This window comes from Panthera tigris, chromosome B3 (assembly GCF_018350195.1).
Source record: "Panthera tigris isolate Pti1 chromosome B3, P.tigris_Pti1_mat1.1, whole genome shotgun sequence".
Taxonomy (NCBI): Eukaryota; Metazoa; Chordata; class Mammalia; order Carnivora; family Felidae; genus Panthera; species Panthera tigris.
This window is the reverse complement of record NC_056665.1, coordinates 62,456,389-62,482,766: the sequence shown is the minus strand read 5'-3', so window position 1 is coordinate 62,482,766 and position 26,378 is coordinate 62,456,389. Positions and strand designations below refer to the sequence as shown.

General features: G+C 56.4%; 1 protein-coding gene and 1 long non-coding RNA gene across 11 annotated transcripts; one reads left to right on the top strand and one right to left on the bottom strand.

Moving 5' to 3' along the window:
- Window positions 1–741: 741 nt before the first annotated feature.
- PLCB2 (phospholipase C beta 2) lies at window positions 742–25,573 on the bottom strand. 10 transcript variants are annotated; one of them, XM_042989159.1, is made up of 33 exons: window positions 23,835–25,027; window positions 20,683–20,760; window positions 19,958–20,026; window positions 19,182–19,322; window positions 18,965–19,044; window positions 18,826–18,879; window positions 18,644–18,719; window positions 16,051–16,151; window positions 15,740–15,906; window positions 15,504–15,650; window positions 15,167–15,324; window positions 14,821–14,903; window positions 14,472–14,556; window positions 13,728–13,890; window positions 13,499–13,605; window positions 13,273–13,369; window positions 12,125–12,209; window positions 11,872–11,996; window positions 11,172–11,326; window positions 10,480–10,644; window positions 9,830–9,929; window positions 9,200–9,304; window positions 8,938–9,032; window positions 8,739–8,814; window positions 8,450–8,515; window positions 8,113–8,335; window positions 7,866–8,040; window positions 7,654–7,730; window positions 7,468–7,563; window positions 6,870–6,927; window positions 6,118–6,204; window positions 5,544–5,772; window positions 742–1,615 (listed from the first exon to the last, which is right to left on the bottom strand). In XM_042989159.1, the coding sequence occupies exons 1-32, from the start codon at window positions 23,916–23,918 to the stop codon at window positions 5,569–5,571; spliced, it is 3,582 nt and encodes a 1,193-aa protein (XP_042845093.1). In that variant the 5' UTR covers window positions 23,919–25,027; the 3' UTR covers window positions 742–1,615; window positions 5,544–5,568. The 10 variants fall into 10 exon arrangements, with proteins under 10 accessions (XP_042845093.1, XP_042845092.1, XP_042845094.1 ...); XM_042989158.1 differs by lacking the exon at window positions 742–1,615 and having other exon boundaries at window positions 4,061–5,772; window positions 23,835–25,025; XM_042989160.1 differs by lacking the exon at window positions 742–1,615 and having other exon boundaries at window positions 4,061–5,772; window positions 8,450–8,494; window positions 23,835–25,023.
- On the top strand, window positions 13,537–18,637 carry LOC122239484. Its single transcript, XR_006218673.1, has 4 exons — window positions 13,537–13,622; window positions 13,942–14,252; window positions 15,416–15,510; window positions 16,499–18,637. It is a non-coding gene; the product is annotated as an uncharacterized LOC122239484 (long non-coding RNA).
- Window positions 25,574–26,378: the final 805 nt, after the last annotated feature.

The following is a 26,378-nucleotide window of genomic DNA, read 5'->3' as shown; positions in this document are numbered from 1 at the left end:
CGGTGGCGCCCGCCGAGCGCGCCTGCCTCCAGCCCTGGCGGGGCGCGCCGCTCCTCAAGCTGCTGGCGCCGCTCCTCCGCCTCCTCCCTGCTCGCGGGGGCCGGGCCGCGCCGGGGCGCTTGCTCCTTACTTGAGGGGCTCAGCGGCGCGGGAGCCGCCGCATGCCTGCACACCTGGCTTTATAGCCTCGGGGGTCTCCATGGCAATGGCTGCCCTGGAAGCGGGCTGAGCCTTCAGGGCAGGAACGCATGCGGCGGGGGAGACCGCCCCTGACCCCCACCCCTTTGTGGGCCACGAAGTCGGGGAGCGGCTCCTCCTCCGCGCTCCCCTGGGGCTGCGGCGGCAGTTGTGGGGCGGGGGTGGCGGCTGCTGCTGGGGGCCACATGCAGCAGGCCAGGCCAATCCCAAAGTCACAGTCGTCTTTCCTCGTCTCCCCGCCCTCCGCCCCCCCCCCCCCCAGAGTCGGTGCTCCTGGCTCCTTAGAAACTTGGGACCTCGGACCCGTCGGGGAAGACGGAGGGCTTCTCGCTGCCCCCAGCGGTCCGGGTGGAAGGAAATGGGACCCCAAGAGGGCAGAACTGGACCATAAGCGAGCTGGGAGTTGGCGGCGAAAGGCGAACTGGAAGTAATTGCGGGGCGGGGGAGGGGGTATCTGCGCTGCGCACGGGGTGGGGGGGCGCTCATTCTGGCTGAGAACTGCCACTCGAAGTGTAGCGAATCACGCACTCACACACAATTGTTCTTCCCGCACACGCTCACTCTGAGCGGGGGTGGAGGGGAGAGTGTGCTCTCCAATCTCCGACGTCTCCAACCCCGACCACGCGCCCGATTGCCAGCTCCCGGCGGCTGACAGGCACAGGAGGGAGGAGCCGAGACGCGCGGCCCGAGCCGGAGCCTGGAGTGCTGCAGCCTCGTGAAGAGTTCCCTGGCGCCGCCACCCCGGAAAATGCGAGGGACAAACACGCAAGGCTCCCCTACGGTCCTCGCCTCCCTCCTGAGCACAAAACCACCCCCAGACCACAGGGCTCTGGTTTTGACTACTAGCTGACCCGTTTGAAAGGGAAGAAGAGAGCTCGAGTCAGGGAGGTGTGGAAAAACCACGGCAACCCCACTCGCTCCTGAGATGAAGGGCCGAGGTGCTGAGGCCTTGGTTGAGGGGAGTCTGGGCTCCTCAGAGACGCTGTGGGGTGGAAGTGGGGGGTTTGGCTGAGAGGGTAGTTGTGTGTGTAGGGGGGATGAATAGGGGGAAGAGAATCAGGTACCAGCTTCAGAATTTACTGAGACTTTTCATGAGCCAAGTATTGTGTTCGCAGTTGCGGGGAAACACAGAAGTTCAGTTCTGGGTAGAAGAGACCTTCCCTCCCAAGCAGGGAAGACAAGACCCGGACAAAAAAGTAGAGGTTATCACCAAGGGCTCAATACATAGGTTAAATACAAAACTGAGACAGTGCTCAGAGGAAAAGGTGGAATTGTGGGGAGGAGAAGGCTCTGGAGGAAGTCTGAAGACAGGACTTCTGAGGTGGTCTTCAAGCCTGTGGGGGATCTGGCTGCTAGGAAATGAGGAAGACATTCCAGACAGGGTTACTGAGGCCAGGCCAGGAAGCAAGAAAAACACCTGTAGGGGACAGTATTGAGGGCTGCTTTACTGAGAACCTTCCTATAGAAGACAGGAAATTAAGGGAATCATAAAGGTGTCCTGAGCCTGGGCAGAGCATTGATAGTATGCTTTGCAGCAGGAGCCGCCTGTGGAAAGGTTCTGGGCAAGAAGAGGATTTGCCCTTCCAGAAAGAAGACAGTGGGCTCAGATGGGTGAGTGGCAAAGTGCACATTGGGCCCTGCACTCCAGGCTTCTTGCCTTTCTCCAGCTCCCAGGCTTCAGGGATGCCCACTGGCATCCTGAGCCCAGCTATGGGGCTGGGACTCCCACACCCCTCTGTTCTGGGCGGTGGCGGTGGTGGTGTGTGTGCATGTGATATATACCTGTACACACTGTCAAGCTCCCACTCCCTTTATCTTCTCTCATTTTTTAATCCCTCTGCTCTGCCCATTTTCTCTCCTTGTGTCACAAAAAGGGCACAGCATTTGACATTGGAGTTAAGTCACAGCTTGAAGGCATTTATTAGCAGTGTGGCTCCAGGCCTGCATTGTCTCATCTGCAAAATGAAGCCGACAATACTAGCCCTGCCTACTTCTGGCAAGATCAAACTAGAGAGTGTCAGGGAAAGAGCTACATGGTTATTCAGAGTGTAGAAAATCCAAACTCGCCCACCCCAGACATGGGGGCCCCTCCTGGGGTGTCGCCTCAGGGTGAGTATAGACTCTCCAACCCCAGTGGGGGTGCAGGAAAGCTCTCCCCCTCCTCAGCAGAAGAAAGGCTTTCCTTCCCTTCATGACTCAATTCCCCTTTTTGCAGCATGAGGGAAATTGCTTTCTTCCCTCCTGTTTCCAGAGTCGGGGAAGGAGGTAACCCTGGAATCTGCATGTGGCAGGCCCGCCTGACAAGCCAGGCAGCGACACACCCCAGGTAGAGGAGAGAAGCAGTGGGAACATGGAATGGGTCATTGCTCTGTCCTAAAGAACCATGGACTCCCTCCTCATTGGGGCTTCCGCCTCTGTTCCTGGGATGGATGGAGACAGTTCCAGGGAAGCACAGGAGTCAGAGGTTCCTGTCAGGGCCTCCACCCTGGCTTGGCAGACAGCGCCATGCTGGCCACTCTTTAGAAGGAGCAGCCAGTGCATTTGCCCCATCTGTCATCACCAAGCCAGCCAGGCCTGTGGCGGGTCTCAGGCCCTGGAGCCCTAGCTCTGACTTTTCCGTAGGCTCAGTAGGTTCTGAGCAGAAAAGAAATAGCAAAACTGGCGGGGGGGAAAAAGAGCTGAGACGGTGCTGCAGAGCAGAGGCCCCAACAGCCAGAATTAGAAGCTGTCGCTTAGGGAGCTGAAGGCTGACAAGAGATGGAGCTGAGGCAGGGAGCAGGCAGGCACTCCACACTCTCCTCCCCTCCACCTGCTGAGCCTCTTCCCCCAGGCAGGCCCCAGGCTGGCAAAAGAGCTTCCTCCCAGAGGCGCTAGGCTCAGGTCTGTAGTCTGTCATTCTGTCTGCAGCCAGCGCCCCTCCCAGACCCCTTTCTTTCCCCCTCAAGTGTCACCAGCCCCCTCACCCTGTCATGTTGCACCAGCTCAGCAGGGTTGGGCCAGGTGGCACACGCCTGGGAGATCCAGAGAGCCGGGGAGGGGGTGGGGGGTGTAGGGGGTGGGGTGAGTCAGCAGGGGACTCTAGTATCTGAGTCAGCAATGGGACTGGGAAGGGGCGGGGACCCTTCTCTTCATGTAAAAGGTGAAACTGAGGCATGATGAATGGACGGGGAACCTTGCCCCAGCCCCACAGATACACAGCAGGAATTCACCAGCTCAGGGCCCTGAGGGAAGGCATCAACCTCTCCTCTGCACATCCCCTACAGCCAGAGATTAACTCATCTCCAGGGCCCAAAGACTATGACATTTTCCCAGGGGGGCACCTTGCCCTTTTTCCAGAGGACAGAAAGCAGGGAGGTGGGTATCTGGGGCTGGCCCCCAACCTGCTATGCAGAGGCCTCTCCAAGAGGCAGGATTGCATTTCCTTCCCTATTCCTGGGCTTCCCAGCTCCACACTGGGGCCGGGAAACTGCCTGGTCTGGCTGAGAGGCTCGGGGAAGGCAGCTTCTCCTTCCCTTCAGCAGTCTCAGGCAAAAACAGGGGACTGTCCAGTTGACTCTATTTGGCACTGGCTCTGGCTTATGCCCACGTGCCTGGGTCAGTGAGCTCGTCTAGCCTGGATCCTCATCCCTACACGGTTCTACCCCTGGGCTAGCAGGGAGATGGGGCAGTGGAGTGCCCAGCAGGAGAACTAAAGAAGCACACTGCTCTAGGGTACAAGTGTCCCACCCTTGGCTGTATCCAGTGTGTATGCAGGCTGGACGTGTCAATGACAGGCCTTACTGCTGTGAATGAGCAGGACCCCTAGTCTCAACCTGCAACCCGGGAAGGCTGAGATCCCAGAGGTCCAGCACCCAGAGGTATGTAGGGTGGTGGCGGTGGTTCTGTTTATTTTTCGAAGGCACAGGTGCTCAGAGCTAATGGCATTTGTTATAACTCTCTGATAAGAAAACAACCTCTTCCCAGAATCAATCCCCACCTGGCTTCTCCCAGGCCAGTGCCTATTCCCATTTGGGATTTGGGACCATGCCACAGATGCGGCGAACAGCTGCCCACAAGCCCCTGTCGAGCAAGTGTTGGGTTCAACCATAACTACCACGGGGGCCTAAGAATGTGATCACTCTAAGTCTGCCTAAAGGGGCCCAGGTGGCCTGGAGGTTCACAGCTCCCCAAGAGGGTGGGGGACACCTTTGCAGTAGGCTCTTCTGCTGCAAGCCCTGAGGGTGGAGACAAGGAAAGCCCACATCTGGGGGCGGGTGGAGAAAAGGAGTGACCTCATTTTCCAGTGGTTGTGGCATCAGACCTGCCAGAAGGGGAAGTGGATCCCCTTCATGCCCAGAGGCAGGGCCATTCCTTTCCACTGGGCTCTGGAAGGGACTTCATCCTGGGGTTCAGCTCCCAAAGGGTTTTTTTATTTTATTCCCCAGGCTGTTTCATTTCAGGAGCATACTACCCCTGCCTCCCATTTCTTAGCTGTAGAGCAGAGACCAGGCTTAGGCAGGAAATATTGGGACAGGGTTCTTTTCAGTAGCAGTAAGAAGGGGAAAAAATAAATAAATTTCATAAAGGCAGGAGAGAAAATGATACTGACCTTGTCAGGCAGCCTGCGTGGGGGTGCATACTAGGAAGTAACCACCCCCCGCCCCCAGGCCTAGAAGAGTGTTCCAAAGGCCTTCCTTGGCCCCTCCCTGCAAGCCAGAGGCCCAGTGTCTCAGAGACCAGACATCTGAGGCAGCTTTTCCATGTCAGCCTCCCGTCCCCCACAGGCAGGAGGCCAGGGAAGGGACCTCAGCCTGGGATCCCGGAAGCAGCTGTCCCCAGGGAGCTTGGAGGTAGTGCCAGGCTCCACATCAGGGAGCTGACAAGGAGGCCAACTCAGGACAGGTCTGAGATGGGGCCTCACAACAGCAGGGTTTGGAGTTTGGTCCTGCTTGAACTAGAGGTGCTAGAGTGGAGGTTCCAGGTGGCCAGACCTAACCCTCCAGGTGAGAACAGTGAGTCCGGAGTGGGGCACCAATGGTTGCTCACTAGGAAAGGTGGAGTGCGGCCAGGACCCCATTTCCTGCCTCCCAGTCCATATTCTTGTGTCCTCAACGAATCTGTGACACTCATTCAGAGGAAGAAGTGAGGGATGAAGAGCAGGAAGTCCGACTGGAGAGGGCCTCTAAACCCAGACAGGCCCCTGCCCTGATGGTACCAGGTTCCTGCCTCCTCCTCCTCCTCCAGCTTAGCTGGAGGAGGGGGCTCCAGAGTCCAAGGGAGCCCCAGCTTCCAACAGCCTTAGAATGCGGGGGCCTTTCCTCCCAGGGGGATGGAGCCACATCCCAGAAAAGAACGAATGTCCTTACAGAATGTCCCAGTGGGATGGGGGCATCAGAGGCAACTCTCCTGGGCATCTGCCTTTGCTGTGAGTGGGTCCTGCTCACACAGCTCCTTGAAGGCCCCAAAGGATCTCTCAGGCTTGTCCTTGGCCTCAGAGGGGAAGCAGTCCCTGAGGCAGGTCCTCACTGACTCCTTCACCTCGGCCTCCAAGCCTTTCATCCTGGCCTCGTACTCTGCCAGTGCCTCCTGCTGGAACTGTGGGGACAGCAAAGACCACCACCTGTCTCAGAAGGGGCCAACCGCCCACTCTCTGGACAGTCAGACAAGGAGATGCCCAGTCTGTTCAGAGCTCCCAGGAGACTGGGGTGGGAGGTGGAGGGTAGTGGAGACCATCAGGGAACCTCTCAGGGAAGGGGGTACCAACCAGGCAAAGAGATGTATAGAACTACCTCCTCTTAAAGGGCCCCAGGACCCCGTGGGAATCGGGGCCTGTGGTCCACCAGTGAAGGCTGAGTCCCCTTCCCCTCACCCCATCCCCTGACTGGCAGCTCCCCGGGGCAGGCCAACTCTGCTGGTGGCCAGTGTAGTGGTCCCTGTCACCTGCTTTTCCATCTCCCGGATCTGCTCCAGGCAAGCTGCCTGCTTCTCTTCCAGCTTCTCCTGGTGCTTCTCCAGGTTCTCTGTCATCTGGGTGGGAGTGAGAGGCAGGGAATCAGGATAGCACAGACAGGCAACCTGGCTTGGAATCCAGCTACAGTCCCAGTTAACCAGCTGTAAGACTGGGGACAAATTTGTTACCCTTCAAAGAGTTCTTTCAAATTTGTAAAATGAATAGTGTGTCTTGCTGGATTGTGCAGGAGTGTATGAGACGGTTCAAGTCAAGTACCTGGTTGAGAGCCTGGTATGAGGTCAGGTCTCAGTAAAAGCGAGCTGTGTTAGTGTTGTTAATGGTCCTGGGGGGGGGGGGCGGTTAGGTCCATTCTCAGCAGGGTTTTCCTTCCTTTTCTGACTTCTCGGAGCCTCAGGAAGCCCCCCTCACATCCCATCCTCCCCTGGCCATCTAGCCCCTTAACATTTCCCTCCAGGGTGATTGGCCACAGACAGATCCCCTTAGGCTGGTACCCCACCCTCCCACAAAGGCCAGAACCACATAGCCTGGGGACTCCTCTTCCTCTTCATTGCCTCCTCCCATCCCTAGCTGCAGGGCCTGCTCTGGACTGTGCATCTCTTAAAGGCAAAGTAAAGGCCTGGGACCACCCCTTCCCTCCTATGTAGTGTGTGTGTGTGTGTGTGTGTGTGTGTGTGTGCGCGTGCGCATGTGTGTGTGTATGAAGGACACAGCTCTTACACACCTGCTTGATGGTTTGCACCACCTCCTGAATGTGAGAGTTGTTAATCTCTCTCTTCAGCCTGTTGGGGTGATCAGAGTTTCAGAGAGGGCAGGGGGCCCCTAGGAAGAGTTGAATGAGACCGAGTCTCCTCAGGGTGTAGACAAAATGAGAACTCCACCCTAAGAGCAGAACCAGCCAGAGGGGGTAATCATGGGGACCTAAGGAGGACTTGAGGGGCCACTGGGAGCTCCAGGGACTGTCTGAGGAAAGGGCTTCCTCACTGAAGTGCACTGTCCTACAAGGTGTGTGTGTGTGGGGGGGGGGGGGGGGGGAGCTACTGTCCCAAGGTTGCACCTCCCTCTTTGTATGATTGGTTTTCCCTTAAATTCTCCTTTCTGAGAATTTTGATTCTCCTTTCTGATGGCTTCTGTGTTTTGCCTAAGGAGGACACTCTGATCAGAGGTGACAGAAATGGGATTAACTTTCGAAACCCAGGGGACAGGCACATCTCTGGAAAGTAAGTCAGGATCCACTTGTAGACAGGCCCCCTCCCACCTGGAGTGGTCCCTTCTCAGACCGGCCCTGGAGTCTGAGGCCTGGGCCTCCCTCCGGGGCTCACCTTTCTTGAGCCATCTTGTCCGAGGTGACTTTGACCATGGCCTGGATCCGCTCTATCCTCTTGGCCTCCAGCTTTTTCTTCATCTCTTTGGTATCACTGCAGAAAGACAAGCATCAGGAAGATGTTCTGAGGGGCCTGAGCCCTCCTGGGAGATAAGAGTCAGGCATGGGCGGGAGGCAATCATACGTCTCCAAGGTCTCCTTGAGGGTCTTCAATTCCGCAGCCTGCTTCTCTCTGGCCAGCTCCATCATCTTGGCGATTTGCTGCGGGAGGTGCGGGGGGGGGGGGGGGCGGTTGTGCAAGGATGAGCTTGGCTAGAGGAGCCCTTTGCTGTGAGGCGGTGGGGACGGGGTGGTGTTGGTTGGGTTGTGGCTCCCTCCCCTCCCCCGCCCGGGCACCTCGGCCACGTGCTGCTCCTTGCGCTTCAGGATGCACTCGTACCGCTCCTCGCCCTGCTGCAGCAGCTCCAGCTCCAGGCGGTCCTTCAGCTCCTGCGCGCGCGCGTCCGCGCCCTCGGGGCCCTCGCGGCCCTCGCTCGGCGCGGCCCCGGCGGCCTCCTCGCAGAGCGGGGTCCTGTGGAGGCCACGTGTGGGGACAGGCCCTGAGCCCGCCTCGGAGGACAGGGCCCGCCGCCGCCGCCCTTACCTCTTCTTGCGGGAGCCCTTGCTCGCGCCGAGCCTGCGGCCCCCGCAGCCCCCCGGGCCCGGTGGCCCCAGCTCGGCCAGCTGCGCCGCGCCCCTCTGCAGCAGCTCCTCCCAGCGCCGCGCGCCGCGCCGCTCCAGGTCCCGCAGCTCCTTCTCGTGCCGCCGCTGCAGCTTCACGACGCCCTTCAGCTCCCGCAGCTCCTCCGGGCTGGCCGTCCGTGGCTCTGCGGGGGCCGGGGTGAGGTGCGCCGCCTCCCAGATCCCCCCACCCACCCCCCAGGAGTCTAGGACCCTTCCCAGACTCGTTCCCAAGATCACTCGGACTCAGCAGGCCTTACCCGCAGCTTCTTTCACGGCCTCCTCCCTGGCCCTGGCCCCGGCTGCTGCAAGAGCCACAGCGTGGGCTGAGAGGTGCGGGGACAGGGATTAGTTCTGTAGCCTACTCTCCCCTCCCTGGGGGGTGGGGGGGGTGGCATTATGGGCCCCCTGTAGCGCACTTTCCTGGCGCTGCGACTTCTCACACAGTTGTTCCCATCCCAGGTGAAAGTCTATTTTGGGGGGATGCTGTGGGTACCGCTGGAGAGGTCGAGGCCCTTCGAGTCTGTGGGAGGACCCTGCAGTGCTTACCTGCAGACCCGTTGCTCAGTGGGGCCAGTGCCCCATTGACGTGGCCGGCGACTGGACTCCCGGGTGGGAAGGGTTTCTGTGTAGGGAGAGCAGATTCGGAACATAGCACCAACATCTCTTGGTCTTTCAACCTAGGACTCTGCCTCCTCCCTCATCTTCCCTCCCAGAGGGCAAAGCTCCTGAACCAGGCAGCACAGACCTCAGGCAGAACTCCTATGGCTTCCTTGAGCTTCACAGACTTCTTATCGTGGGCACTGAAGAACTTGATGGGATTGGCAAGAGCCACGGTGAGATCTGGGTGCAGAGGGGCATCACTGGCCTGGTATGGAGATGTACCTGGAAGCCTCCCCCATCCTCACCTACCCCAGGATGCCCTGTCCTGCCCCACTCTGGAGGCTGGCTTGAGGAGGGGGAGGGGGAGTGAGTGGATCCCGGCTCCCAACATACTAAGGGCCTCCTACCTGCCCAGGTGTCAGGTACATAGTCCTTCATCTCCAGGAAGACAAAAAGCGCAGGCATGGTAAGGGCCATGTTGCTCTCGCTGTGCAGGCATAGATGGTGGTAGCCTGTTGGGCATGGCAGGGTGGGCAGTAAGCCATGCTCATTGCTGCCCAGCACTGCACAGGAGCAGCTAGGTACTCAAGACTCCTGGCTTTAGAGTCAGAGAGGCCAGAGCCTGAGTCTGATTCTGTACCTTCCTGGTTGTGTGACCTTGGGCAGATTAGTTTAAATCTCTGAGATTTTCCTCAGCTGTGAAATGGGGTGACTAGGGTCTACCCATGTGGTTATTGTTAGCATTAAGTGAGAACGTGTTATAAGCCCTAACTCATTTTAAGTGCCCAGTAAGTATCAGCTACTTGGGAAATTGCCCCAGTAGTTCCAGAATATTACAGACATTCTGATAGGTGGGCAGAGGCCCCACATCTGTCAGTTTCCTATTCTTGCCTCATTCCTTAGGGCTGATAACTTGAGAGGGTTAGGTAAGGTCTCAGGGCCACCTCCCTGAAGCAGCCCCACCCTCTGGACAGGCTCCTAATACTGGCCTTCGTCTCAGACTGGCTGACAACAGCAAAGAAGGACTCCATCCTTACCAGAATTCAGGGCATTAATGGGGATGATGCGGTGTCCAAGAAATCTGTTGCCTTCCTCCATTACAGCCACCCTGAGGGAGGCCAGCTCAGGCATCAAGATCTAAGGAGAGTTCGGGACAGGACAAGCTAGGAGGTGGCCAACCTACCCACCTCCCTAGCTTCAGAAGTCTTAGTGTCAGTGTGAGAACATGGCAGGTGTTACCAGATTTGGCACACTCTAGGCCACACACGTAGGCATCCTCTCAGCTCATGCCATGGCTGGTCCACGCAGGGGAGAAGGGCTGGGTATGCAGCCCAGGGCTCGGGGGTCCTGGTGCAGGCAACCCTTGACAGCCTTGCCAATGAGCATCCAATGGGAGCAGAGCAAAAGACCCTCACCATTCCGTGGCATTCTGTACCCTCGACTGGGAGTTCACATTTCTGCCTCTCATCCTAACATGAACATACACACATACACACACACACACACATGCACGCACGCACCTGCTCACAAATTTCTGTAAACGCGGATTGGGGACTCTTAAAAATCAGGAAGCCATGGGGGGAGGGGAGGGGAGAGGATGAAGGAAGTCCCTTTATTTAGTTCCTCTTTTCTATAAGTAGAGGCCAAGAAGTAGGGACAGACCCCAGCCCCTGCCCTAGGTCCACACCTTCTCAAAGACAAAGGGCTCCTCCTTCCAGACAGGATTGATAGAGTTGGCACTGGGTGACAGCTTGGTGCGATAGCGCCTCTTGGGGTCCCCAGGAAGGCCAAACAGCTCCACTTCGACATAGGTGCGCACACTGCGTTCTGACAGGAACTGGCCAGAGATCACCTAGGGGTGGGGGCCCATGGGAGGCCGGCGTCAGCTCCCCCACCCAGGCCCTTCCCTAGCACCTGGGGCCTCCAGCTCCTGTGGCTAAAGCATCCATTCTTGCATACTGTGAAGAGCCCCATTCAGCTGGGGCTGTGTGGCTCAAGGGTTACAGCTAAGCTCTTGGCGACCAGGTGCTTCCAGCATTCAGGGAAGAAGTGTGGGCCTCCCCACCTCCCTCCTGGGCAAGGAAGGAACAGCGCCCTCCCCCAGGGCCTGGGGCTCCTGTGGACCCACTCTGCCTACTCTTCTCCCCTCCCCCATCCCAGCCTCAGCCCTTCCCCTTGGTTTCCATGGGGACCAAGAGGCAGCTTCCAGTGCTGAGGAGGAGGCAGTTTCCAAGGCAACTTGCTACTGCACGAACTGGCTTGGGCTGAAGTTTTCAGGATATCAGGGGAGGGGGGTTGGGAGGGGAGGAGTAGAGCTCTCTGTGTCTTTCTCCTCAAGTCCCCAGCCCTCCCGGCCACTTGTCCACCTCAGGGCCTTGCCGTAATGGAGAGGGTGGTGGCTACCACCACATCGATGCGGTCCACTGAGAAGGGGTTGAACTGCTTGTCTGGCCGGCGCATGAACTCATGCTTGAGGAGGTAGCCACTCTGCCCATTGAACTCAAACAGCGCCATGTTCTGCTGCATGGGCAGGTCTGGGGGGACAGGGGCACTCAGTGAGGAAGGCCCGGCCCTCGGTCTGCACCCAGTCTCTGTGTCCTACATTTCTCAGCCTCTCCTATCTTGTGAATGGGGCACTTGGGCTGACTGTGAGAATGAGGGTCTCTCATGACCTAGCCTGTTCCCTTGGGGTGTCTCATCTCTCAGGAAAGCTCCACAACCTGGAGTCAGCAGGAACAAAGCCACGACCAGACCACAGCTCGCTGTGGAAGTTGAGGCCAGCGAAGCAGGTGTTTCGATGGGCCCATTCAGGCAGAGCAGCCAGAACCCACGCCAGCACCCTGGCACCTTCACATACATACCCGTACACGTGCAATCATATAGGCATGAGCTAATGCATTTAGATCCCTGACCGCTCACACACCTGCACGTGCTCCCACAGCCTGAACAAACATCAGGACACTGATGTTCTAAAGACACCGAGCTGTTCTAAAGACCGCCCCCTCCCCACAGGGATGGGGTGAAGGTGGGAGAGGCAGGGGGCAGGGGAAGGTTCTCAGGGGCCTAGGAGTACCCTCACCCATCGTCTGGAAGTTGAGGGCAACCATCTGGCAACCAGCATTCCAGAACATCTGGGGCATGTAGTTGGAGGAGTCCATGCGGGTGCCCTTAGGGTAAATGCGGCTCATCTGGCGCTTGTTGTAGCTGCCTCAGAGTTTAGGAGCCCGGCCGAAGGCTGCCCACACCAGGAGGACCCAACAGCTCCTTCTGAAGCCCTGTCCCCAACCCTGCACCCCCACCAGGGACCCTGGCTATTGAGGCCTCAAGGATACTCCACAAACTGCACCGAGGCCTTGGAGAGCAGGTCATAAGCCTTGAGCTCTGTGAAGGAGGAGATGACATAACTTCGGTTCTTCTCTGTGTCGGAGAGAAAGGGCAGGGGGCCCATGTCAGGCTGTCCTCCTCCCTCCTTCCTCCCCTCCCTTTAGGCTAGCTCCCTCCAGCACAGAGATCCCTTCAACGCAGCATTTCTACTGAGGCCCAAGGGCTTAGGGGGCCAAGCTGATGTGCAGATCCATGTGGGTAACGGTGTGCTGGGGGCAAAGGGTATATGTGGGAGACGTGCACAGGGATGGGGTGTGTGCCACAGTCCTGCAGAGTGAGGGGTGTGTGCCCTGGATGGTACAGGAACATGCTGTGATATGCAGACAGTGAGCATGCAAGTTATATCTGAACATGAGGGCTGGGGGCAGGGGAGGGAGGATATACATCAAGGATCGGACACGCCATGGCTGAGCACAGGTGAGTTTGCAGGGTGCGGGTCCAGGAATGAGGAGTCAATGTTGCAGAGGTACACACTGCACAAGTGTGTGCAGAAAGAGGTGTTTACATGGGGGGCACGCCCAGAGGATGAGGGGAATGCATTATGCCTGTGTCAGGAGAAGTTGAACAGCATAGGTGTGCACAGGAAGGGAAGGGTGCAAGGGGCAGATGTGCACTGTCCCTTGCCTCTGCCTTTGGCCCTTCCTGGGAGTTCTCCTGCCTGGGGTGGGGAGATAGGAGGTGGGGGAGGGGACAGGGCTCCTGGGCTTGGGCCAGCCCGAGGCTCCGTTCATCCCTGAGAGCCACAGCACCTGCAGAAGGCTGCAGGAGCCTCAGGCCAACAGGGCTAAGATGGCCTGTCATAAGTGGCCTGCCTGTCACGGACACACTCCAGAGCATTCTGGTAGGTGCCAAGTTTCTCACTACAGTGCCGGCAAACTGGGAGCCGCTGCCACGTAAACAAGCCCTTTGCCTGACTCCTCTGCTGGCTATTTATAGACAGGGTCCCCAAGTCCAAGGAAGTGGGGGGGGGGTCCTTCTTCCTCTTCTCCCTACCCATCAAGCTGCTCTGCTGTCAGGATGCACTTCTTAAGGGCCTTCTCCTGAACCTGGCCTCGTCTCCAGCTTACCACCTTCTTCCCGCTTCATGCTTACTTACGGGCAGAGAACTCAAAGGAGATGAACTTGGTGGGTTGAATGTAATTCACTAGGCTGGACATCTCCTCATAAGCTGTCACCTCCAGGCCCGCTGTGCCCTAAGGAAGAGAGGGGAGGGTGGAGAAGGGGAGGGCAGGTACAGAACCCAGGGAGGTGGCCCCCTGCCCACACCTGGAGGGCTCCGCAGAGGACACAGCAGAAGGGGCTCTGGGCTGCCCTCTACACACCTCGTCCGACTGCATCTTCTTGATCTCTTCCTCATTCAGGCTTCCCGACTCCTCCTCCTCTTCCACCTCTTCCTCCTCCGGCTCTGTTCCTTCTTCACCAGCCCACGCTGCCACACGCAGCTCCGTGAGCACTGGGGCTTGGGGACCCCATACATCCCCTCCAGGCCCAGCCCCTCTCTCCCCCTCCAGATGCTCCCCCTCCCACACCCCCTCTCCCAGGCCGCCTCACCTGTGCCCTCACCCACAGAGGCACTGGGTGGGCAGTCGCCCTCAGCCTCCCCACCCGGCTCCTTGCTGGGGGATGCTGGGCCAGAAAACTGGTTCTTTTTGTTCTTGATGAGGATCTTGCCTCGGAGATCCTCGGGGCTGGGCAGGGGGATGCCTGGTTTCAGCTGAGGGAGAAGGGAGAGGGGAGAGGGTCAGTACCAACTCCTCCCCTTCAGGGTGCAGTCTCAGCAACTCTACCCGACCTGTGCTCCATCTGGCCCGCCTGCTTCTCCAGCCTCTCATCCCATCGTATCCTGTTGTGTGCTGTGCTCCTGCCTGACCCAACGTACGCAGTTCCTCAGACAACACTCTTCTTGCCCAGCTGCTAGAATACTCTTTCCCCACCCTCACCAAAATAATCCAGTTTCCCCCTCAGATTTCAGCTTAGCCATCCCTTCCTCCAGGAAGACTTCCCTGATCCCCAAGTACTTCCATAGCAGCCCCTGGTTGTGACGACCTGGCTACTTGTCTGTCTCCCCACCAAAAGGTAAGCAACCTGAGGGCTGGAACTGTGTCTTTGTCACTAACATAGCCCCAAAGCCCAACACGGTGCCTGACACATGGTAGATGATAAGATTCTGGTCCCACAATCTTCCCAAATAAACCCCAACATCTTCTGGGAACATCTGCCTCCTTAACCTGGCCTTGACCTTGCCCTGGGCCCCCAGCCCCCAGGCCCAGATGCCCCACAGCAAATTCCACTCACTGGGAACTTTTCCAGGGGCTCTGTGAGTAGCATGTCCCCAAACATCGTCCGGCAATACTCAGCCATCTTGGCCTGTTGGCGGGGTCTGCAAGGAGCAGAAGTGGGTAGGTTTCAGCAGCTCTACCCCCTTCTTGTCCATCTTTTTGGGCCCCTGACCTGGGTCATCAGGGGCACAGGAGGTCAGGGAGGCAGGGACACAGGCAGGAGAGCCTGGGGTCCCAAGGAACTTATAAAACCCGGGAGAGAGCTGGAGGGCATGGCTAGAGGTGGGGGACAGTTGGGAGAGGGCAGCTACAGGCAGGAGATGGGGACAAGAGAGAGAATGAGGCCGAACAGGTCTGATACGTACGAGTCCACATGGTTTTCAAATGACAGGATGACAGGATAGGGGGAGGTCTTAAAAGCACTTTCTGCAATGGCTTCAATTGCTTCCTGGAGGAGAAGGGGGCCTAGCCGAGAGGAGGTCGGTGCTCCAGGCCTCCCACCCCCAGTGGAACCCATCCCTACTCCCCAGTTTCAGGACACACACAGAACTGGAGGGCCACTGCTGGCCCTGTCTCCTCTGGTCCCCTCTAGTCCCTTCACTGGTCAAGGCCTCCCACCCCCCCCTCCTTTCAACTGCACCCCCAGAGAACTTATGGCCCAGGGCCCTTCCCTAGTGCCACTGCCTCCAGCTTCCACACACTGAGTCTGACCTTGAAATAGATGTCTGTGGTCATGGTAAAGCCGTGGGTGATGATGGGCTCCTCGTCAGGGGGCCTGCCCTTCCAGCAGTCCAGCTCCACGCAGCGACAGCCAGCCAGCAGCACCTGGCGGTACATCTCTGCCGAGGAAAGGCCAGAGAACTGGCCAGCTGCACCAGAGCAAAAGGGAGAGGCAGGGGCTTCACCAGAGGCCGGTCCAGCTCGTCCGAGCCCTCTCCAACACAGTCTGTCCTTTTGCAGCCTGTGGGCGATCCCTGCGAGGGATGGATTCAGGGAACAGGAGCAGCCCCCGTAAAAGGAGAAGTCACAGTGAGGTCACCCTGGTCACCTGTCAGGTAGGTGTTGTGTGAGGAGTTGATGAAGTAATGGTTGAGTGGCTGTGTCATGTCTTGGTAGAGTATCAGCTTGTCCTGGGCCAGCACACTGTTCTCCGGCCCACAGAGAAACCACACCATGCCCTCAGGTGACAGCTGGCCTGGGGGGCAAGGGAAAGCTATCAGGGCTACAGCCCAGCAGCCAGAGCAGGTCAGGCCCACAGGGATGAGGGGCTCCCTTAGTCCTCACCCCTCTGCACGTTGATTGCACTGGGCTCGTACTTGTCGATGAGGCCCTGCACTTGGTCAGGCCGGGCGGGCGGAAACAGCAAAGAGTTGAGGCGGGAGTCCCTCTGTTTCTGGTTGATGAATTTGGTCAGGTGCTCCTTGGTCATGTAGGGCTTGGCCTTGGCATGGCTGCAGGCCAGAGAGGTCTATAGCCCCTGGGCCGGGGAGCACGGACCACCGCCTCCTCCAGAGAAGCCACCTAATTCCCAGCATGGCAAGTGGGATTTTAGCCACCACCCCTTCCCCATGCCCAGCCCAGCTAAGGAAGCTCACTAGGAAGTGAAGATCTCATCTATTTCTGGCCGAGGACAGAGGCTCATGAGGAAACTCTTGTAGACGGATTCTGGGAAGTCCTCAGGATTGATGGCATCATTCTGGGGGGATAGTTACCTGATCATTCCTGTCCCACCTTCTCAGTGCTAAGACCCACAAATGAGGCCCAGCCCTGCGCAAGGGGGCCTGTCAGAGGGAGGGCTCAGGGTGGGCCGAGCAGCATCAGGTACACCCCCAAGCACTGGCTTCTCAAGGTGCTGGTTGCTGAGCAGAAAGCATGCTTAGCTGGTTTGCCTTGCCTCTGAACTTGGACACAGGCTAGACCCTTGGCTGGGGCAGGATCAGAACTAGGGATGACCAGAGCAGGGAGGAAACAAGGTTAGCAGCAAGTGATGCTGCTGCCAGAGCAGTGAGCTGTCTTCGTTTTTTTTTTTTTTTCTTTTTTAAGTGGAGGACAACTTTTCCAAAAGACGCAACTTGAATATAAACAGTGCGCGGAACAGCAGGGCCCCCAGATGCACGAAGCAAAAACCAACCAAACTGAAGTGAGAAATAGACAGTTCAACGATAGTAGAGACACCAAAGAGCCCAAGGAACAATAACAAAAAAGACAAACTGGACTTCACCCTAATTAAAAACTTTTGTGCTTCAAAGCATACCATCGAGAAAGTGAGAAAGTCCACAGAATGGGAGAAAATACTTGCACACCGAATGTCTGGTAAAGGGACAACTCAACCAGCAAAGAGACAAACAACCCAGTGGAAAGACAGGCAGATTTGAATAGACATTTCTTCAAAGGAGATATGCAAATGACCAGTAAACACATGAAAAGATGCTCAGTCTCATTAGTCATTTGGGAAACGCAAATCAAAACCACAATGGGATTCCACTTCACTCCCACAGGATGACAACAATTTTAAAAAGACAGACAACAACAAGTGTTGGTGAGGAAACTATAACCCTCGTACATTGCCGGTAGGATCGTAAAATGGTCAGTTGCTTTGGAAAACAATCTGGCAGTTCCTCAAAATGTTAAATAGACAGTTGCCACACGACCCAACTATTCTACCTCTAGGTATAGAGAATTGAAGACATACGTCCAGGCAAAATCACGCACACAAATGTTCACAACAGCATTATTCAAAATAGCCGAAAAGTAGAAACAGCCCAAATGTCATCAACTAACGAACATACATAAGCCACATGTGGTCTGTCCAAACTACGGGATATTACTCAGCAGTAAAAAGGAATGAAGTACTCATGCGTGCTACAACATGGAAGAACCTCGAAATCCTCACGCTAAATGATTGAAGCCTGACATATTGTATCTTCCATTTACGTGAATGTCCAGCTTAGGGATCTTTATAGAAGCAGAAACTGAAAGTAGACTAGTGGTCTCCAGGGATACTGTGCCTTTGCATTTCATCCCAGAAAAACCCAACCCATGTCTTCCAGGATCATACAGGAAGGCCAACATCAGTCATAGTTTGGAGCAGAGGGTCTGAACAAGAGAGCCAGCCCGTATCTCCCTAAGCCTGGGTCTTGGACCCATCAGCTCCAAGCAAAGGTAGGTCAGTGGGTCCTAGCAGGACACAAGGAGAGCTGACAAATAAGGGGGACTTAGCCAAGGTGGGAGCTCAGGAGGCAGGAGAACAGGAGAGGGGATGTGCAGCAAGCAGTACAGGCTGCAGGGCCCTCTGCAGGAGCCCATTTCCACCCTGTCTTTAACCCTATGCTTGCGTTCCTGTGACTGACTACATCAAGGAGTCACTAGCTGTGCCTGGAGGCGGAGTAGTCTTCCAAGGACCCATGTGGACAGGTGATCGATGAGGTCTTTGTTTTATTTATTTATAACATAACAATTTCTTATCAGGAGACAAAACTCCATGGGGTGCAAGCAGTGCCCCCCATGGGCACAGGGGACTGAGATCCACTCCCCTACCCAGGCAGGAACACTGGGCTTGGGCTGCATCTGCCCAGAGGGCTCTGGCTGCATCTGCCCAGAGGGCTCCTTTTTTTGTAATCCATGTAAGGCCCCTCATGGGGTGACCCTGCATACAGCTTGTAATTTTAAATTATTTAGCCAGAAGGGGAAAAATGTTTTCCTGTGTTAAGCTAAAGGCTGTGTCCTGGCAGCTTCAATGCTTGGTCTGTTCCTCTCCCCACACTGCACAACTAACCCCTTCTCCATATTTCAGACCCCTGCAGATTGTCCCCATCCTTGCTGACCTTATCTCCCTCCTCTAGGTGAGAACTTTCACTCTCACCTTTCATTCCAAGGCTAGAATGGGGATGCACCCACCTGTTTGCCCTGAACACAGTCCACCACCTACTGCCCGCACAGCCACCCAGGAGTAGGCAGTGTAGACCAACCTGTTCTGGATCCAGGCACCTCACCCCCACTGCCCTGGTTCTGTCTCTGTGCCTAGTATCAGAAGCCGGTGCTCTAGGGTTAACTGGCTTTTGGGGCTGTTGGCCGGGCTGTGCCATCATCCCTGCCTTCACCACCTCCGACCAGACCTGGCCACACTGGGCCTCTTGTCACAGCCAGCTCAGGTGAGAGGGGGTGGGCTGGGGCAGAAGAACCACTCACCTTGCCTTTGGGGAGGTGGCAGGAGCTGAGGGCAGCTTCCACCCGCTTGCGGTCAGCAGGAAACATCTGGAAAAAACTGAAGGAGCAGAGAAAGGCACCAGGCAAAGACAGGGGTCAGACCTGGAGAGGAAAGGCTTTGAGGAGCTGAGCCGAAGTGTGGGAAGAGATTTGGGGAAACTCACTTCTTCACAGGAATCTTCCCTTCGGGATTGAGCTGCATCTTGAGCTTTACCAGGCTGGTGGGGCAGAAAGCATCTCACTTAGGCCCTGGGGCTGGCACACTTAACCCCACACACCAAGGCCGGGCAGACAGGCACTTACATTTTGTCCAGGAAGGTGCTGCGAGAGGCATTGGCTGTCAGCGGATGCTTGACCAGAGCCAGTACATCTTCAGCCCAGTTCTGCAGGACCCCAGGGCACCGCAGTCAGACCCCTGACCACACAGGTGCCCTCACCCCCTGCAACCCTGGCCTGTCTCGCGGGAAGCCCAGGCTACCCCAGGTGCCCACCCCAGGCCAGGTGTGCCCCCACCATGCACCTGGCCCACGTTCTCCTTGTAGGAGACAAAGTTGTGGAAGGTGAGGTCCACCATGTCAGGGCCAGACACCACAGTGAGCGTCTTTAGCAGGAAGTTGTTGTCAGGAAAGTCCATGTTGAAGACATCCCGGAGCTTCTGGCTCTGCAGCAAGCAGCGACACGGGATCAGAAGTATGCCCCCATCCCTGCCCACTGTGGCTCTCCTTGTCCCTCCCCCTCAGCGTTTGAACTATGACCACCCAGGGCGGAGTCCCATCCCCATCTGAGGAGTCATGGGCCTCCGCACCTTCCCATCCCCGACTCCAGGGGCCGGAGTGGAGATGGAGAGCCCACAGGAGGAGATTAACCTAGCCACAGGGCCTGGGAGTCCTGTGTATTTTGTTTGCCACTTTTCATTCGAAGATGAATTCTCAGGTCCCAGTCTCATGGAACCCAGCTTCCCACCAATCCCTTCCTCCATTTTTCCTACTGGCGTTAGGCATATATAGGCAAACCAGATGGGGAGGGGGTGGGCACAAGCAGTACCACCCAAACAGTCCAGGGTGCTCTAGGGGCAGGAACTGACCACACGACATGTCTGTTTATGGTACCAAAGCTCTGGAAAGCTCAGGAGCAGCCATGTCCCTTCCTCCACTCTGGGATGAGGCCCTGCTACCCAGTCTGGGAACTCTTCCCCTTGCTCCAGAGATTAGGCTTCCCACACCCACAGGGACTCCTGCGTTGACCCCACAGAGCTTGTGGCCATGTTGAGACTGGGATGCCACTGGGCCCACCTACCTTGGGTATCTTGGCAAACTTCCCAAAGCGAGTATCCCTGATGCTGGTGATATCCAGAAACTCTATCTCCTGGAGGGTGTCCCGGTAGGAGCAAAGAAGGGATGAGAACAAAAAGGTCAGTCAAGAATGAAGAACAGAGAGGAGGGAACTTCCAACACCCCTTCACATCTTGACCAATTGCCTTCTGTAGAAGCCAAGACTATCTGGGGTGGCCTGGACCCTACCCTTCCCTTCTCACCAATCAGGTTCTCCCACTCATAGGAGCCTCCTCCCTTCCTCTGTTCATTCCTTCCCTGGCCATTCAAGTTACTCAGGACATATAGCCTGTGGTCTTGCCCATGCTATCCTGGATTCTCCCCAGGTTCCACTCCCTTCCCTCCATCCAGGTACTGAGACCCTATTTAATCTTTCTGAGCCCCCAGTTTACCCAGAATAACAGGTAGAGAACCCGCCTTCAGTGGCAGTTCTTTTTCCTTTCTCTCTCTTTCTCTCCAAGGGATGCTAAGTCTGGAACATCTTGGCCCAAGGCAGCCGTGGTTGGAGTGACTGCATCCTCCCTCCCAAAGCAAATAGCCTCTGCCCACAGGAGATCCCCCAGAGCCACCCTTCCAGATCTTTTTGTATTCCCTGAGCATTCACACCTCCACCCCTACATTATCAAAAGGTTGCTTTGACTCAACAGATCAGCAGGAGCTCAGGGCCATGGTAGGTAGGGGCTGCTTCACCTTACTCTGATATGTCCAATATAAGTAGTAGCCCTTGGGATCCACGCGGAGGATAACCGGGGAGGCTATTGTGGTTTCCTATAGACAGAAGTGGGGAGGGAAGGAAGGGAGGGAGGGAGGGAGGGAGGGAGGGAGGGAGGGAGGGAGGAAGGAAGGAAGGAAGGAAGGAAGGAAGGAAGGAAGGAAGGAAGGAAGGAAGGAAAGAAAAACAAAAGACAAAAGGGGTTAGCTGTCTGCTCTGAGACCTCAGGCCAAGCTTCCCTGGCCCAGGCCAGGGGTTTCAGAGCTCACCATCTCCCCTCCACAAACCACTCCCCACCAATCCATCCAACTGTCCCATAGACACCAAGTGCATTCCCACCTTCAAGCCTAAGAACCCAACCCTGCCTGAAATACCTTCAAAGAGCACCCCAAGTCTCTCCTGTTCTGAAAAGCCTTCCCAGAAACATGCTATAATAGTGTGTGTGTTCACACACCTAGAAGCCCATCCAGAAAATCCCCAAGGGCTTATGGATTCCAGGGAAACAAGCCTGTGCTGTAGCATAAGCTAGACCATAAGTTTATGCGCTAGACCATGAGCTTAGTGCATCGTGTTTGCTGAAGAGCCAGTGAATGGCTCTAAATTCTTGTTCCACTCACAGAGCACACAGGCTATCTTTCATTTTAATGGTCTTCGTATGCATATAAAACAAGATGATAAAATTGAAGTTTCCAATAAGGCATGGTAGTTGCTGCACACCAAATCACACCAAATGCAGAATTTTCAAAGGCAATGGTCAAAACAAAGTTCTCAGGTCAGGGGTGGTTAGAGTATGGGGAAAAAAAACAATTTGGGAGGGGGATAATTTTAGAGAAAGCTGTGTTGTGAACTCCATTCCCTTCCCTCCCAAAGGGAGGGTTGGGGTGGGGGGGCTGACCCCTCGCTTTAAACCTAGTGAGGGGTTTTAACTCTACTTAGAAAGCTTTGGTCACCCCTGCAGTTGTGGGGCAAAGCAGACTGGGGTCTGACTCCTGCCCAGGAAACCGAGTGTCAGAGGCATTGGGACGCTGGTTGTGCTAGATAAACCCAAACTTCAGAGTCTGTTGGGGCAGTGAACACAAGAGTATGTGCTGAGGTTTAGAGGAGGCCTGTGGGAAAGAGGGACAGAGTCCAAAACCATAGGAAACTGAAAGTGGTAACTGGATTCCAAGGGGCTGAAGAAGTAATTTTGAGCGACCTTCTGAAATAGAGATGGCAGAGGGACCCTTACATAAGGGACCACCAGCTCAGGGAAGGAGGGTCTCCTCACTTTGAGGAGAATCTTCAAAAGTGTCTACTAGAGAAAGAATAAGCCTAACATTCTGCCAGGCTCAGAAAGCATGAGCCAACTGATGATGGCATCTGTTCATGAAGGACTTTGGTCCCCTCTCCCTCATCTCTCCCTGCACCCATGGTCCAGAGGGCTTGGTGGAAGATCAGGGAATCCTGCCTTCGCAGAGCACATGCAGTCCACCTAAAACCATTCCTAGAAGGAGGAGGGCAGAAGATGTCATCCAAAGTAAGATTTGAGTTTTGAGTTATAACTAGTTTCTGAAATAAGATTGGGTGTTATGAGAAGTGACCATAGGATTGTCTGTTCCCCAAGAGTAAATGGAATCTCTTGTGACTGGCTGAGTTTCCTTCCATGGGGAGGAGAAGAGCCTTTCCCACCAAATACACTGTAAAGGGACCGTGGGAGACAAAATTAAGTTGGGAGTTGATTACATCTTTTGCATTGTGCTTATTCAACATGACACGACATACTCAAGTCATAGGCCAGCTGGGCCAAAGGCAGTCTGAGCAGAGCCCTGTCCCACAGGTGCATGTGCCCCGTGACTAGGCTTGGGAGATTCCTGCTCATGGAGGTCAGGCTCCTGGGGTCATGCTGTGCCCTGCCCCAGGGAAGGGAGGGGGGCAACCTGCTACATAGGTACTGGCTTGCGGAGAAGGCCAGCTAGCATGTCCCCCCCCCATGGCCCTCTGCCCAGTCAAGTTACACACACTTCCCAGAGGAACCGAGAGAGGCCACTTCACTTTTCATTCTGAGCCACTTCCCCCATTCCACAGTCTCCTGGGACATGTCACCACCATGCCACATCCCCCACACCACTTCTAGAGAAGCAGAAAGCATCTAGCCAGGGCCTCCTACCCATAGTCATGGCAACCAGATTATTCAGCCTAATGTAGAGCCCCAGGCTGCCTTAACTCACAGACCCAGAACCCCTTCATCCCACCTGTAAGAATGAACCAGCCCTAAGGCCCCCCGCCCACACACACCCCTGAGCCTTCCAGTTCCCTTCCTGGGATCAGCCCACAGTGGCTCCAATACTGGACCCACCCAGCAGCCTCACAAAGGACCCCAAATTAGTCTCACTGCCCAAGAGAGTCCCTGGCCTGTCACCACACATTTTCAGGGGCCAGGAGGACCAGAGTCTGGGAAGCAGGTCCCAGTCTGGGAAGGAACAGACAGCGGAAACAAAGATACAAGGCAAAGCAGTGGTTTCCCCCTTTCCTTGCAGACAGGCGGGTGGCAGGGAGCCTGGCTGAAAACAGCCAGCAGAAGCAGAAGTCAATCAGTTCCTTCCCAGCAGAAGCCTCCAGTTCTCCTTTAGGGTCCCCCGGCCTTGTGTAGCTGCCCCACGGCAGCTATGGGAAGAGTGGGGCTCCCCTGGGCCAGGGCAGGGCCAGATGGGGAGGAGCAAGAGTGCACCCTCTGTGCCAAGAATAGGGGCCTGGCTCACCTCTGCTTCTGCCCCTGCCTCAGCTTTTGGGCACTTTCTTCCCACTAGTACTGAGACCAGGAACAACAAATCCTGCTTGTCTTGGGGGCTTTGGGGAAGGACAGACGCAAACCCAAAGAAACTCCCTCCTGTGACCACCCAGGCAGCCCATCCTCTTCTTACATCCAGACACAGAGCCCTAGCCCCTGCAGTCCAGGGACACACACTCAGGGCCACACACCCTCACCCCCAGGTTTGTTTATCCAGGCCATTGTGTCAGCTGCCTGGCCAAGCCACACAGGCGCCTGGTCCCAGAAGACATAAACCAACCCACCCACCCCAACAAGGCCCCTGACAACAGGGCTCCCACCACCCCCAGTGCCCCAGCAGCCCACGGCCCCTGCCCCACTCACATCGTCCCATTTGATGAAGCGCTCCCCTTGGCTCAGATAAGCCTTCACCTTGGGGGGCAGCAGGACAGGGTTGAGCAGAGACATGCTGCTAAGCGTCCCTCTTTGGAGAGGCTGGACAGGCACCCGTGGGTAGGAGGAGGGAAGGAAGAAAGGCCCGAAGGAGGAGAGTCAGCCGGGCTGGGCTCACATGGCACCCGCCCTGATCGAGCGGGTCCGGAAGTCTGGATACTCTTTTAGCCCACGGGTGGCAGTGGCTGGGGGCAGAGCTGAATGCTTTGGCCAGAGGCCCATCTGTCTTTTAAATCAGTCTCCTCCCCGCTGCTTTCAATGGGGGGCTGTGGTCACTGCTCCTGCCCAGGGAGGTTAGGCTCCCCTCCACAAAACCCCCGCCCTCACCCTGTGCCTCAGCACTTCCTGCTCAGGGCTTCCTTCTATGTGCTGTTCAGGACGGAGGGGCGGGTCTTGAGAACTTGTCATTTTGGAGCTGGGGGCCTCAGTCCCAGGAGTAATCTCTGGTCAGATGCAGGTGAGGAGCTGGAGAAGGAACAATATGGGGACCCCCCGGGGATGCTGTTGCCCAAGCTGGGCCTGAGGGGAGGGTGTAAGTAGCTCCCCAGGGGAAGGGACCTCCACAGAGGTGGGCTCTAAAGCATAGGAGGCTCTTCCCACAGCTGAGGAGGCTGGGACCACCCTGGAGGTGGGTGTTGAGGGTGGGGCTGGGCACAGCTGGGATTTGGTGGTTTGAATAAGCAAAGTTTGCTGCACACCCAGCTCTTCTTTCTCAATGCTTCCTCCCATGAAAATGAGGTACAAGTGAGGCAATCAGGCCCCTCGCCCGCCGCACATACCTCCTCTTGGCCCTCTGGGCCTGGCAGAGGTCTAGAACCCCCACAAACCAAACACTACCCTACACACACACAGCAACCCTTGTCACCGCCTCCACTGCGCTCTCTTGCCCAGCTCTCTCCTCTGCTCTGTGCCCAGGGCCTGGGGTGAGAACACCAGGGGGCAGGAGGCCGCTTGGTGAAGCCTCAGTTCTGGCTGCCTGCTGAGGGTGCATGGACCTAACACTGACTGGGCCCAGGGAGCTCAGTCCCAACCTCCCTCAGCCAGCCCACTTCCTCTTGCCTAACCTACTCCTCCTTATCACCCTTCTTAGCTTAGCTGGGGGAGCAGGGAGCTCTGCCCAGGACTTCCTTCCCCTCTGAGGGCCTGGCTTTCTGCCCCAGGTCCCATGTGAGCCTTTGTTCCGCCCCTTAACAACTGTGGGGCCCTCACCCAGGCCCTAGAACTGCCTCTGCTGGCCAGTCTAGGCCAGGGCAGGAGGATGGGGGCCACTGAGGGCTGGAGCTAAGGGGATTCCCAGCACAAAAATAATCCCCGGAAAAGTGATTCTAAGGCTACTGGAGTGGATCCTGTAACAAGGCCCGACAGCCTGTGGAAGCCGTTCTGGAACTGCCCTGTGCTTCCATGCCCCACTGCCTTCAGGATTCATCCTCTGTCCCCTCCCTCCAAGCCTTCTGTCTGTCATCACCCCTCCCTCCAGCCAGCAGTGGGCCCCCTGTAGGGCCCCTGCAGTTCCCATTCCCTCCCTGGGATCAGGTTCTCTCTTGGTCTGTTTGAATGCATTTTGCAAGGGAAATCCTTGCCCTTTCCCAAAGACCCTACACCTGTCACCTGCAGCCACCTCTCATCCTGCACCCAAGTCCCTCCCTCTTGTCTGCCTGGAAAGACAATCCCCACCTTCTCCCTCAGCCTGGGGAGAGACAAGAGACAGGCTCCTCTCATTTCATGAGATTGGAGGTGCCACAGGAAGGCGGGGATTTCAGTACTCCTTACTCTGATACTTTCAATCTTGGGCTCTGAATCCACAGAGGCTCTAATCCACAGAAGAAAGCCTCACCCATCTTCTCCCGGTGATGGCAGTGCCTGGACCCAGTTCTTGAGACCCCCAATTGTAGCTTCAGCGGGGCCTGTACTCTCCTGCCCTCATCCTACCTAGCGGCCCTCAGAATGCAAGAAGACCAGGCAGCAAGGAGAGCCAGGAAAACCTTCATCAAAGAGGACTTTTTTTTCCTTTAAAAATACATTTAGGTTTCCTGCAATGTGAATTGACAAAGAAAAATACCGTGTAAGTAACGGTAGAGGGGATATGGAGAAAATCAGGGAGGTCACACGAATAACCAGTTTGGGAAATGTGGCTCCTGGGCTGAGCTGAGTAGTAGGCACCCCACGCTGCCTGCCAATCTCACCCCCAGGGCAGAAGGTAGAAGGGCAAGGATGCCCCCTGCTGGGCGCACTGGAAAGCATGTGCCTCCTAGGGAAAGGCTGGGGATCCCGGGAAAGCCGACTCAGGGAAGTCACTGGAGGGTCTGTGTCATGGTGACTCACAGAGACACGTTCGCTGGGGAGTTTGGCATGTGTGAGCTTTGGTGGTGAGAAACTACACTCAACAGAATGCCTCCCAAGGAGATGCTGGTACCTAGAACCCAGGAGGCAGGCAGGTGTCGAATTCTCTCGCTCACTTGGCACTTTTGGGTGGGG

What these genes read in the sequence shown, in the direction of transcription:
- PLCB2 (XM_042989159.1), bottom strand. Translation starts at nt 23,918, where the DNA reads ATGTCTCTGCTCAACCCTGTCCTGCTGCCCCCCAAGGTGAAGGCTTAT. An exon ending in CTCTGTGGGTGAGGGCACAG is followed by an intron (nt 13,606 to 13,727) that starts GTGAGGCGGCCT and finishes TGCGTGTGGCAG; the next exon opens with CGTGGGCTGGTGAAGAAGGA. An exon ending in AGGAGCAGCACGTGGCCGAG is followed by an intron (nt 7,731 to 7,865) that starts GTGCCCGGGCGG and finishes CACCTCCCGCAG; the next exon opens with CAAATCGCCAAGATGATGGA.